Genomic DNA, 13912 nt, shown 5'->3' with positions numbered 1-13912 from the left:
TTTTACCTTCTGACAAACCAGACATTTATTTATTACTATAGTCAAATCCTTCTTCATCCCTGGCAACGAGAATATCTTTTTCAAATCATGGTACATTTTTATCATGCCAGGATGGATGGTAAAATCTCCTTTATGGCCTTCTTCCACAATCTTCTCCTGATGGTCGCCTTCCTTTAGGACACAGATTCGACCTTGGTATCTCCACATATCGTCTTCTCCTTTGGAAAAGCCTTTCAAATTCCATTCCTTGACAAGGCATAGGGTTTTTTGAAAGTCTGGGTCAGAGTCTTGCGCCTTGGCTATTTGCTCCTTGAATTGACTTGTCACTGTTAGGTGGCTCAAGTGTATGCCTCTTGGGGTGAAGGTGACTTGTAAATTCATGTCTCTGAAGTTCTTTGCTGGTGCACGAAATTGTGATCACTACAACTTCGCACAACTAACCAGCAAGTGCACTGGGTCGTCCAAGTAATACCTTACGCGAGTAAGGGTCGATCCCACGGAGATTGTTGGTATGAAGCAAGCTATGGTCACCTTGTAAATCTCAGTCAGGCAGACTCAAATGGGTATAGTGATAAACGAAAATAACATAAGGATAAAGATAGGGATACTTATGTATATCATTGGTGTAAGAGCTTCAGACAAGCGTATGAAGATGCCTTCCCTTCCGTCTCTTTGCTTTCCTACTGTCTTCATCCAATCCTTCTTACTCCTTTCCATGGCAAGCTCGTGTAGGGTTTCACTGTTGTCAGCAGCTACCTCCCATCCGCGCAGTGAAAGCTAATGCACGCACTCTGTCACAGTACTGCCAATCACCGGTTTGGTTCCCTCCCCTACCGGAATAGAATCACTCTTTTGCGTCTGTCACTAACGCCCAGTAGGTTACAGGTTTGAAGCACGTCACAGTCATTCAATCATTGAATCCTACTCAGAATACCACAGACAAGGTTTAGACCTTCCGGATTCTCTTGAATGCCGCCATCAGGTCCTGCCTATACCACGAAGATTCCGATTAAAGAATCCAAGAGATATTCACTAAGCCTTGGTTGCTTGTAGAACAAGAATGGTTGTCAGTCACCTTGTTCATGGGTGAGAATGGTGATGGGCGTCAATCATCACCTTCATCAGGTTGAAGAACAAGTGATATCTTGGACAAAGAACAAGCGGAATTGAATAGAAGAACAATAGTAATTGCATTAATACTCGAGGTACAGCAGAGCTCCACACCTTAATCTATGGTGTGTAGAAACTCCACCGTTGAAAATACATAAGAACAAAAGTGATCATTGGTTTCGGCCCCAGAGAAGGAACCAGAAGAACCAAGATCTGATCTAAGAACTAGATGTCCAAAAGATGAAAAATACAATAGTAAAAGGTCCTACTTATAGAGAACTAGTAGCCTAAGGTGTACAAAGATGAGTAAATGACATAAAAATCCACTTCCGGGCCCACTTGGTGTGTGCTTGGGCTGAGCAATGAAGCATTTTCGTGTAGAGACGTTTTCTGGAGTTAAACGCCAGCTTTCATGCCAGTTTGGGCGTTTAACTCCAAGTTTTATGCCAGTTCCGGCGTTTAACGCTGGAATTTCTGTAGGTGACTTTGAACGCCGGTTTGGGCCATCAAATCTTGGGCAAAGTATGGACTATTATATATTGCTGGAAAGACCAGGATGTCTACTTTCCAACGCCGTTGAGAGCGTGCCAATTGGGCTTTTGTAGCTCCAGAAAATCCACTTCGAGTGCAGGGAGGTCAGAATCCAACAGCATCTGCAGTCCTTTTGAGTCTCTGGATCAGATTTTTGCTCAGGTCCCTCAATTTCAGCCAGAAAATACCTGAAATCACAGAAAAACACACAAACTCATAGTAAAGTCCAGAAAAGTGAATTTTAACTAAAAACTAATAAAAATATAATAAAAACTAACTAAAAGATACTAAAAACATACTAAAAACAATGCCAAAAAGCGTACAAATTATCTTTAGCAACTTGCTCTTCAGTGACATACTCATCCTTTTCAGAGGAAGAATACTCATCAGAGCTCATGAAAGGCAGAAGTAAGTCCAATGGAATCTCTATGGTCTCATTTTGAGCCTCAGATTCCCATGGTTCCTCATTGGGGAACTCAGAGGAGGTTGGTGCACGCCCATTGAGGTCTTCCTCAGTGGCGTCCACCTCCTTTCTTTCCTCTCCATATTCGGCCATGTTTATGGCTTTGCACTCTCCTTTTGGATTTTCTTCTGTATTGCTTGGGAGAGTACTAGGAGGGAGTTCAGTAACTTTCTTACTCAGCTGACCCACTTGTCCTTCCAAATTCCTGATGGAAGACCTTGTTTCATTCATGAAACTTTGAGTGGTTTTAATTAGATCAGAGACCATGGTTGCTAAGTCAGAGGTATTCTGCTTAGCATTCTCTGTCTGTTGCTGAGAAGATGATGGAAAAGGCTTATTATTGCTAAGCCTGTTTCTTCCACCATTATTGTTATTGAAACCTTGTTGAGGTCTCTCTTGATTCTTTCATGGGAAATTTGGGTGATTTCTCCATGAAGAATTATAGGTGTTTCCATAGGGTTCTCCTAGGTAATTCACCTCTTCCATTGAAGGGTTCTCAGGATCATAAGCTTCTTCTTCAGATGAAGCATCCTTAGTACTGCTTGGTGCTTTTTGCATTCCAGACAGACTTTGAGAAATCAAATTGACTTGTTGAGTCAATATTTTATTCTGAGCCAATATGGCATTCAGAGTATCAATCTCAAGAACTCCTTTCTTCTGACTAGTCCCATTGTTCACAGGATTCCTTTCAGAAGTGTACATGAATTGGTTATTTGCAACCATTTCAATTAGCTCCTGAGCCTCTGTAGGCATCTTCTTCAGATGAAGAGATCCTCCAGCAGAGCTATCCAAGGACATCTTAGATAGTTCAGAGAGACCATCATAGAAAATACCTATGATGCTCCATTCAGAAAGCATGTCTGAGGGACATTTTCTAATTAATTGTTTGTATCTTTCCCAAGCTTCATAGAGGGATTCTCCATCCTTCTGTCTGAAGGTTTGGACTTCCACTCTAAGCTTACTCCATCTTTGTGGTGGAAAGAACTTTGCCAAGAAGGCATTGACTAGCTTTTCCCAAGAGTCCAGGCTTTCTTTAGGTTGAGAATCCAACCATATTCTAGCTCTGTCTCTTACAGCAAAAGGGAATAGCATCAGTCTATAGACCTCAGGGTCTACCCCATTAGTCTTGACTGTGTCACAGATTTGCAAGAATTCAGTTAAGAACTGATGAGGATCTTCCATTGGAAGTCCATGGAACTTGCAATTCTGTTGCATTAGAGAAACTAATTGAGGTTTAAGCTCAAAGTTGTTTGCTCCAATGGCAGGGATAGAGATGCTTCTCCCATAGAAGTCGGGAGTAGGTGCAGTAAAGTCACCCAGCACCTTCCTTGCATTGTTGGCATTGTTGTTGTTTTCGGCTGCCATGTCTTCTTTTTCTTTGAAGAATTCGGTCAGGTCCTCTAAAGAGAGTTGTGCTTTGGCTTCTCTTAGCTTTCTCTTCAAGGTCCTTTCAGGTTCAGGGTCAGCTTCAACAAGAATGCCTTTGTCTTTGTTCCTGCTCATATGAAAGAGAAGAGAACAAGAAAATATGGAATCCTCTATGTCACAGTATAGAGATTCCTTGAGGTGTCAGAGGAAGAAGAGAAATAGAAGACAGAAGTAGAAAATTCGAACTTATCAAAGAAGATGGAGTTCGAATTTTGCATTAAGAGATAGTGTTAGTCCATAAACAGAAGGATGTGAGAAGAAGGGAAGTAATTTCGAAAATTAAGTAAAAGATTTTGAAAAATTTTTGAAAAACACTAATTGATTTTCGAAAACAAAAGTGGGAAAGAAGTAAAGTGATTTTTGAAAAAGATTTTGAAATTAGAAATTAAAAAGATTTGATTGAAAACTATTTTGAAAAAGATGTGGTTAAGAAGATATGATTGGTTTTAAAAAGATGTGATTGAAAAGATATGATTTGAAAACAATTTTAAAAGATATGATTTGAAAACAATTTGAAAAGATATGATTTTAAAAATTAATGACTTGCCTAACAAGAAAAGATATGATTCAAACATAAAACCTTTCTTAACAGAAAAGGCAAAAAATGTTCAATCAAATCATTAATTGTTAGTAAGTATCTTTGAAAAAGGAAAGAAATTGATTTTGAAAACATTTGATTGAAAAGATATGATTTGAAAAAGATTTGATTTTGAAAAACTTGAAAAAAAATTGATTTGAAAACAAAATCTTCCCCCTAGCACCATCCTGGCGTTAAACGCCCAGAATGGTATACATTCTGGCGTTTAACGCCCAAAATGCTACCTCTTTGGGCGTTAAACGCCCAACCAGGTACCCTGGCTGGCGTTTAAACGCCAGTCTGTCTTCTTCACTGAGCATTTTTGAATGCTCAGCTTTTTCTGTGTGATTCCTCTGCAGTATGTTCTGAATCTTCAATTCTCTGTATTATTGACTTGAAAAGACACAAATTAAAAATATTTTTGGATTTTTAATAATGAGGAATAATCAAAATGTAACTAAAATCAAATAACAATGCATGCAAGACACCAAACTTAGCAGTTTGTATACTACTGACATTAACAAGATGAGAATGCATATGAGAAACAACAAAACACTCAAGTCAATAGAATTCAAAGATCAAAACAAGAAAATCATCAAGAACAACTTGAAGATCAATGAGGACACATGCATGAATGCAATAAGAACAGAAACATGCAATTGATACTAAACTTAAGATGAGACTCTAGACTCAAACAAGACATATTTTTGGTTTTTATGATTTTGTAAAATTTTTTTGTGCTTTTTCGAAAATTAAGTGAAAAGGAAAATAAAGGTATCAAAATTCTTAATGAGAATTCCAGGAATCATGCAATGTTAGTCTAAAGCTTTAGTCTAAAGGAATTAGACATGGCCGGCTAAGCTTCAGCAGGACATTGCATTCAAGAGCCAAATTGATGAGAATCAATCAGCCTTGGTGATGATAAGAACATCACCTTGAAACACTAGAATTCATTCTTAAGAACTCTGAAGAAAAATACCTAATCTAAGCAACAAGATGAACCGTCAGTTGTCCATACACAAGATCAATCCCCGGCAACGGCGCCAAAAACTAGGTGCACGAAATTGTGATCACTACAACTTCGCACAACTAACCAGCAAGTGCACTGGGTCGTCCAAGTAATACCTTACGCGAGTAAGGGTCGATCCCACGGAGATTGTTGGTATGAAGCAAGCTATGGTCACCTTGTAAATCTCAGTCAGGCAGACTCAAATGGGTATAGTGATAAACGAAAATAACATAAGGATAAAGATAGGGATACTTATGTATATCATTGGTGTAAGAGCTTCAGACAAGCGTATGAAGATGCCTTCCCTTCCGTCTCTTTGCTTTCCTACTGTCTTCATCCAATCCTTCTTACTCCTTTCCATGGCAAGCTCGTGTAGGGTTTCACTGTTGTCAGCAGCTACCTCCCATCCGCGCAGTGAAAGCTAATGCACGCACTCTGTCACAGTACTGCCAATCACCGGTTTGGTTCCCTCCCCTACCGGAATAGAATCACTCTTTTGCGTTTGTCACTAACGCCCAGTAGGTTACAGGTTTGAAGCACGTCACAGTCATTCAATCATTGAATCCTACTCAGAATACCACAGACAAGGTTTAGACCTTCCGGATTCTCTTGAATGCCGCCATCAGGTCCTGCCTATACCACGAAGATTCCGATTAAAGAATCCAAGAGATATTCACTAAGCCTTGGTTGCTTGTAGAACAAGAATGGTTGTCAGTCACCTTGTTCATGGGTGAGAATGGTGATGGGCGTCAATCATCACCTTCATCAGGTTGAAGAACAAGTGATATCTTGGACAAAGAACAAGCGGAATTGAATAGAAGAACAATAGTAATTGCATTAATACTCGAGGTACAGCAGAGCTCCACACCTTAATCTATGGTGTGTAGAAACTCCACCGTTGAAATACATAAGAACAAAAGTGATCATTGGTTTCGGCCCCAGAGAAGGAACCAGAAGAACCAAGATCTGATCTAAGAACTAGATGTCCAAAAGATGAAAAATACAATAGTAAAAGGTCCTACATATAGAGAACTAGTAGCCTAAGGTGTACAAAGATGAGTAAATGACATAAAAATCCACTTCCGGGCCCACTTGGTGTGTGCTTGGGCTGAGCAATGAAGCATTTTCGTGTAGAGACGTTTTCTGGAGTTAAACGCCAGCTTTCATGCCAGTTTGGGCGTTTAACTCCAAGTTTTATGCCAGTTCCGGCGTTTAACGCTGGAATTTCTGTAGGTGACTTTGAACGCCGGTTTGGGCCATCAAATCTTGGGCAAAGTATGGACTATTATATATTGCTGGAAAGCCCAGGATGTCTACTTTCCAACGCCGTTGAGAGCGCGCCAATTGGGCTTCTGTAGCTCCAGAAAATCCACTTCGAGTGCAGGGAGGTCAGAATCCAACAGCATCTGCAGTCCTTTTGAGTCTCTGGATCAGATTTTTGCTCAGGTCCCTCAATTTCAGCCAGAAAATACCTGAAATCACAGAAAAACACACAAACTCATAGTAAAATCCAGAAAAGTGAATTTTAACTAAAAACTAATAAAAATATAATAAAAACTAACTAAAAGATACTAAAAATATACTAAAAACAATGCCAAAAAGCGTACAAATTATCCGCTCATCATTTGCTAACTCTGCCTCTTTTATCACCAACCATGATGCCTTGAGCACTTTTCAGCTCAGGGTGTCGGCCACCATGTCCCCTTTTCTCATGTGATAGTTTAGGACAAAGTCATAGTCTTTAAAAAACTCTATCCATTTCCTTTGCCGCATGTTGAGTTCCTTCTAGTCGAACAAGTACTTTAAATTTTTGTGGTTAGAGAACACCTGGAACCCAACCCTATACAAGTGGTGCATCCATATCTTCAGTACAAATACTACCACGGCTAGCTCAAGGTCGTGGGTTGGATAGTTGACTTCATGGGTCTTTAGTTGTCTTGACGCATATGCCACTACCTTCTTGTCTTACATTGAAACGTAACCCAGTCTTTGTCCCGAGGCAACGCAATAAACCTCAAAAACTACATCAGGATTAGGTAAGACTAGCATTGGGGCAGATGTCAACCGTTCTTTTAACTCTTGAAAGCTGCTTTCACAATATGGTATCCACACGAACGGGGTGTCCTTCTTAGTTAGGCGACTCAATGGTATGTCTTGTTGGGAAAATTCTTTTATAAACCTTCTGTAGTAGCCTGCCAACCTTAGAATACTCCTTATTTCAGTCACTGATGTCAGCCTCTCCCAATTTACCGCAGACTCTATCTTGCTTGGGTCTACTGATATCCTGTTGTCAGAAACCATATGTCCAAAAAATTGAATCTCCTTCATCCAAAATTCACACTTAGGTAGTTTTGCGTATAACTTTCTTTCTCGAAGGATTCCTAGTATCATATGCAAGTGCTCCTTATGTTCTTCTTGTGCCTTGGAATAAATTAAGATGTCATCTATGATTACCACCACGAAGTTGTCAAGGTAGGGTCAAAAAATTCTGTTCATGTAGTCCATAAAGACGGCGGGAGCATTGGTCAACCCAAAAGGCATTACTGTAAACTCGTAGTGTCTGTACCTTGTTCGAAAAGCTGCCTCTGGGATGTCTTCCTCCCTTACCATTATTTGATGGTACCCTAATCTCATGTCAATGTTAGAGAACACCATTGCCCCTTGTAGTTGGTCCATTAAGTCATCTATCCTTGGGAAAGGATACTTATTCTTCACTGTGATTTTGTTGAGTTGTCTATAGTCTACGCAAAGCTGCATACTGCCATCCTTTTTTCTTAAAAATAGTACCGGAGCTCCCTAGGGAGAGACACTTGGTCAGATAAATCCTTTTTACAATAGTTCTTCTACTTGGTTCTTTAGTTCAACGAGTTCCAATGGGGCGATCCGATAAGGAGCTATGGAGATTGGCCTGTCCCGGGTAACAAGTCTATGGAAAACTCGACTTGTCGTTCGGGAGGAAAGGCGGGTATATCTTCAAGGAAGATATCTAAAAATTCTCGTGCCATTAGTACATCACCCAGTTTTTTTACTAGAGTCCACTCTTATCGAAGCTAGCAAGGCACACCCTTGACCTTTATCTATACCTTCAGACGGTCTTGGGAAAGCAGTAAGAAGGTCATTTGTGTTTTGTTGGGATCAAAGGGGAAAGATACACTTTTCTCAAAACAATCTAGTAAGACTTGATTTTCACTGAGCTAATTGATTCCTAAGATTATATCTAGCCCTACTAAAGAGAGGCACAAGAGGTTAGCAAGGTACAACTTATCTGAAATGAGAATACAAGTCCTCAGATAGACTAGCTGAGTTTTGACACTTTTACCGGCTGGAGTGGTCACTAATTAAGACATATGGTAATTTGGTCATAGGTAAGCTAATCTTATTAGTAGCAGAGCGAGATATGAATGAATGAAAAGCACCAGTATCATATAGAATATCAAAAGAGACCCCATTAATTGTACAATTACCCTCGATTCGATCTTCTGACTCGTGGGCTTCCTCGCTGTTGAGGGCAAAGACTCACCCTTGACGCTGTGGTGAATCGGTAGGGGTGGGAAAACTGTTGAGCATTCCTTGGAAATATGCCCCAAAAACACCGGAAGAAAACATTTTTGCCCAGCAAAGCACCTACCCCTATGTTGCTTCCCACACGAAGCATACTTTTTAAGCTCGGTGGTCTTTGCTAAGGCATCAGTGGAAGGTTTTTGGCAGTTTGTGCCCTGTTGAGGTTGCCTTCTTGTAGGTCTTCTAAGAAAGGCCGTCTTCTATGGTGGCTGTTGAGAAGATCCTTGGTTTTGCTACCTTTTCTTAAAAGCTTCACTTCTTTCCGACGCTAGTTTCTTGGTGCACTCTTCGATCACCTGGCACTTGCTAACAAGGGAGGAGAACTCTCGGATTTTCAGTGGGGCTATTATGGTTAGGACTTCTTCCCTGAGCCCTTCTTGATACTTTATACACTTTTATTTTTCATCTGGATTAGCCTTATACATGGCAGAGAATTTGCAAAGTCCCTCGAATTTCTCCGTGTACTCTGCAATACTCATCCTATCCTGCCTTAGCTGAAGAAACTCTATCTCCTTAGATTCTCAAACAGAAAGAGAAAAGTACTTCTTGTAGAAAGATTCTTTGAAGGTGGCTCAGTTGATATCTGTCCCAGCATCCTCCAACAACCATTTTGCTCCATCCCACCAGAACTCGGCGTCAGCTTTGAGCATGAAGGTAGCGTAGCTCACCTTCTGCACCTCGGGCCATGAAAAAATGGTGAATACTTTTTCCATTTCTGTCAGCCATTCTTCTTCCATATCTAGGTTGAGGGCTCCACGGAACTCAGGCAGGCCAATCTTCTTGAAGTCCGCAAAAGTTGTGCGGGCTTGTCCAACTATGAGTATTGGAATCCCAATCCACAGTGGATAATTATTGGGCCATCAGAGTGGTGGCTTGGCCTTGCTTTTTCATCGCCTATGCCATATCCTTCATGTGCTTTGCTAGGTTTGCGGAGCTCGAGCTTGAGCCACGTGGGTGTCCATGGCTTGCCATAGGTTTCCTATTCATGGATAGCCATAGGGAGAAGTTTTGTTAGTTATACCTCCTAAGATAGGGTCCCTAGGATTGAATTTCCTCTGATACCAATAATGTAACACCCTAGGTAAAATCCTATCCTTGGGGGCCTTTGAATAAGGTGTCACTCTTTAGGGAAGCAAGCTATCCCTCAATCATTATGCAAGAAAGAAGAGGAATACGCATGATCATTTGGGTAAAATAAATAAGCAATTAGAAAGACAGAATTGAACACACATAAGCAAGTTCAAGCAAACACAAAAAAAAAGACAACAAGGTTTCCATGGTACGGTTCCTAACAATAAAGATGCTTAACAAAAATATCGATCACAAAAACTTGATGCTTCCTAACTAAGTTTATTCAAGAAACTCCCATCCTTGTATCATATTCCATCCTTCATTGGGACACTTCAGTCTTCCATGAATCGGGGTACTAGCAATCCTCTTCCAATACTTTTTCGCAGGGTGAAGATCTGATTTTGCTATGTGTGGTGAACTAAGATCTGACGAGGTGCTGAAGTGGGAGAATAGGGCATGTACTCCACATTTGGACTTCCGTGAAAAGTCAATTTCTCCTCTGGGTCCTCCTTTTGGCTAGGACTGCTGGACTCCTCTTCCTCTGTCTTAAAATCTGATTCGAAGTAGATTACCTCGGGTGACCATTTCTTGGGTGTTGAAGTGCTCGTATCTAGGAAGATTATGACAGACAGTTGAGGGTTTTCTCCTATGAAATCTCGACCTAAGTAGATAGTTTGGAGCACGGTGTGCTTTGAGGGATCATACTTAGAAGTCACCCTTGGGGGGCGATACGTCGTCTCTATCCATTGTATCATGCTCTTCTAGAGATAGTATGGAAAAGAGAAGGGGTGAAAACTTAAAAGATCTCAGTAGGAGTGCTCTGTAACACCTCCATATCTATCCCCAGCCCACTTACGAGATTTTAAAATTATGGCATGGTATACATATATAAAGGAAAATAATAACATAATCAATATAGATAAGCCAAACAGAAGAATCATAGCTTATAGACACTCAACATAATCACAACTTAAGCTAGATGTAACTTTGAAATTAATAACACAAGCAAACTTTTCCTTTATACATTTTTCTTTCTTAACTGGTAGCTTTTATGAAAGGTATTGAGCTCAAACCGGTATAAAAGGTGGGAATCCCCTTCCCTTACGGAAGGTTCTTATCCCAAGTCTTTTGGCGATCACCTTCCCTTACCGAAGGATCATATTGATATCTTCTCTTTGGGGATCACCTTCCCTTACCGAAGGATCATTCCCTTAGTTCAATTTCCAAATATGATTATTTAAGTATACACAAGAAGGAAATCATGCAAGAAGATAGACATATATAACAATAAAAGGAACTTATAAAATAATGTTTCTATATTCATGATACTATAGTTATATGGCACAGGATAGGCATGTACTCTATAATTAAAGAGATATTAATAACATAATAGCATAAGTTAAAGGATCGTGTAGTATCATATTTTTAATGCACATAATGAAAATAATGCATATTAAATAATCAAACAAAGTTTATAAAAAGGCATGTACTCTTGACTTAAATGGCTTGTAAGGTAGTAGTAACAATTAAAGGAATAGCATTCATCACGAAATTATAAAAGAATGCATGTACTCTTGATCAAAAAGTCTTAAATAATGATGGATTTGCATATGAAAGAAACTTTGATGATGAACATAATGCATGTGTGTAAGGAAAAGGAAAAGGGAAAATAATGCCACAAAAACATAATCATGATAACAGTATAAGAGCATCATATAGCAGCAATATAGATGATAAATAATAAAATAGAACATAGTGCATGTCAAGGGTAAAAGTAAACAAACATAATTTCCTACTTTTTTCTAATACCTCTTTATTAACTATGAGGCTAACTCTTGTGTTTATACACTGAATATTTTGTAGAAAGAGAAGGGGGAGGATTAGTGTTTAAGAGGGGGTGATCTTCTACTTATCGGTGTAACCCTATTTATATACTTCTAGTGGTAGGTGTGACTAGGGTATTTTAAATACAAAAGATGGGCGGTTGTTAGATTTCTATCTATAATTTAAAATTCTAAGTCTATCGTTTTTAAATTTCAAATTGAATTTTCTAGAAAGGGTGAGGGGAGATTGTTACATTACCACCCCCGTTATAAAAGAATTTGTCCCCAAATTTCACATCTTGAATTGGTCGATGAGGGTTATTAGATAGCTTAGGTGTTTTGTTTGAAATTCTCTGCTATTGGGAAGGAAAGAAAAACTCCACAATGATTGTTACCTGTAAACAAGTCTGAAAACTTCTGTTTTATATCCACCTCTATTTTTCATGTGTAGTCCCTTGAGTTGCCACTACCCTGTGCCACTTTTACCAACCGTATTGTCTCCTTCCTTAGTTGCTTCACACTTTTGTCTACGATCTCCATGGCTGGTAGATCAAAATTAGATCATCCTTGAGCGCTATATCCTTTTGTCGCAATACATGGCTTGGATCATGCTAGTATTTTCAGAGTTGAGACACGTGAAACACGTTGTGTAACCTTGATAGATTTGGAGGTAGGGTGATATGATATACTGATTTTCCTATATATCAAAGGATTTAAAATGGACCCAGGTACTGTGGGCTTAATTTTCTCACCTTAAGAGCCCTTCCTACCTTGGTGGTGGGGGTGATTTTTAAGAACACGTGATCACCCTCTTGAAACTCGAGGGGCTTCCTTCGTTTATCTGCATAGCTCTTTTGTCAACTTTGGACGATACGTATTCTTTCCCTTATGTTTTTGATATCCTTTGTGGTTTGTCTTACTAATTCCGGTCTTAAGTATCCTCTTTCTTATGGTCCATACCAACATAAAAGAGATTGACATTTTTGCCCGTGAAGGGCCTCATATGGTGCCATCCCAATGCTAGCATGATAACTGTTGTTATAAGCAAACTCGATCTGTGGTTGGTGACCTTTCCACTTTCCCAGTCTATATAGGACACAAGCTATTAACATGTCTTCCAATGTCTGCATGGTCCTTTCTATTTGGGGTGATATGACGTGCTTAAGCACAGTTGTCTAGAACGCCTTCTGCAATGCGTTCCAAACCTAGATGTGTGATGAGCGGATAACTTATACGCTTTTTGGCATTGTTTTTAGGTAGTTTTTAGTAGGATCTAGCTACTTTTTAGTATATTTTTATTAGTTTTTAAGCAAAATTTACATTTTGAGACTTTACTATGAGTTTGTGTATTTTCTGTGATTTCAGGTATTTTTTGGCTGAAATTAAGGGACCTGAGCAAAAAACTGATTCAGAGGCTGAAAAAGGAATGCTGATGCTGTAGGATTCTGACCTCCCTGCACTCGAAATGGATTTTCCGGAGCTAGAGAAGCCCAATTTTTCCGCTTATAATTGCGTTAGAAAGTAGACATCCTGGGCTTTCCAGAAATATATAATAGTCTATACTTTGCTTGCGTTTTGATGATGTAAACTGGTGTTCAAACGCCAACTTCCTACCCTATTTTGGCGTTAAACGCCAGAAACAGGAGAGAAGTTGCAGTTAAACGCCCAAACTGGCATAAAAACTAGCGTTTAACTCCAAGAAAAGTCTCTACACATAAAAGCTGCAATGCTCAGCCTAAGCACACACCAAGTGGGCCCGGAAGTGGATTTCTGCATCATTTACTTATTTCTGTAACCCTAGTAACTTGTTTAGTATAAATAGAACTTTTTACTATTGTACTCACATCTTTTGGAACATCTTTGGACCATTGTTCACGTTTTGGGAGGCTGGCCATTCGGCCATGCCTACTCTATTATCACTTATGTATTTTCAACGGTGGAGTTTCTAAACACCATAGATTAAAGTGTGGAGCTCTGCTGTTCCTCGAGTATTAATGCAAAGTACTATTGTTCTTCTATTCAATTCATGCTTATTCTTGTTCTAAGATATTCATTCGCACATAAGAACATGATGAATGTGATGATTATGTGACACTCATCACCATTCTCAACTTATGAACGCGTGCCTGACAAACACTTCCGTTCTACATGAAAACAAGCTTGAATGCGTATCACTTGGATTCCTGGTCCATGCGTTTGATTGCCTCTCCTGACAACAGAGCCTTCAATTCCTTGAGATCAGAGTCTTCGTGGTATAAGCTAGAATCAATTGGCATCATTCTTGAGATCCGGAAAGTCTAAACCTTGTCTGTGGTATTCCGAGTAGGATCTGGGATGGG

General features: G+C 39.6%; 1 protein-coding gene and 1 non-coding gene across 2 annotated transcripts; one reads left to right on the top strand and one right to left on the bottom strand.

The window, feature by feature from the left end:
- Nucleotides 1–2956: 2956 nt before the first annotated feature.
- LOC130977839 (small nucleolar RNA R71) lies at nt 2957–3064 on the top strand. Its single transcript, XR_009085513.1, has one exon. It is a non-coding gene; the product is annotated as a small nucleolar RNA R71 (small nucleolar RNA).
- Nucleotides 3065–7083: 4019 nt separating this feature from the next.
- On the bottom strand, nt 7084–7419 carry LOC130975335 (uncharacterized mitochondrial protein AtMg00860-like). The gene has a single exon (XM_057900145.1). It carries the CDS (start codon nt 7417–7419, stop codon nt 7084–7086), a length of 336 nt encoding a protein of 111 aa, XP_057756128.1.
- Nucleotides 7420–13912: the final 6493 nt, after the last annotated feature.

The sequence above is a fragment of the Arachis stenosperma genome, chromosome 4 (assembly GCF_014773155.1).
Source record: "Arachis stenosperma cultivar V10309 chromosome 4, arast.V10309.gnm1.PFL2, whole genome shotgun sequence".
Lineage (NCBI taxonomy): Eukaryota > Viridiplantae > Streptophyta > Magnoliopsida > Fabales > Fabaceae > Arachis > Arachis stenosperma.
This window is presented reverse-complemented; position numbering and strand designations above follow the sequence as displayed.

What these genes read in the sequence shown, in the direction of transcription:
- LOC130975335 (XM_057900145.1), bottom strand. Translation starts at nt 7,419, where the DNA reads ATGGTTTCTGACAACAGGATATCAGTAGACCCAAGCAAGATAGAGTCT.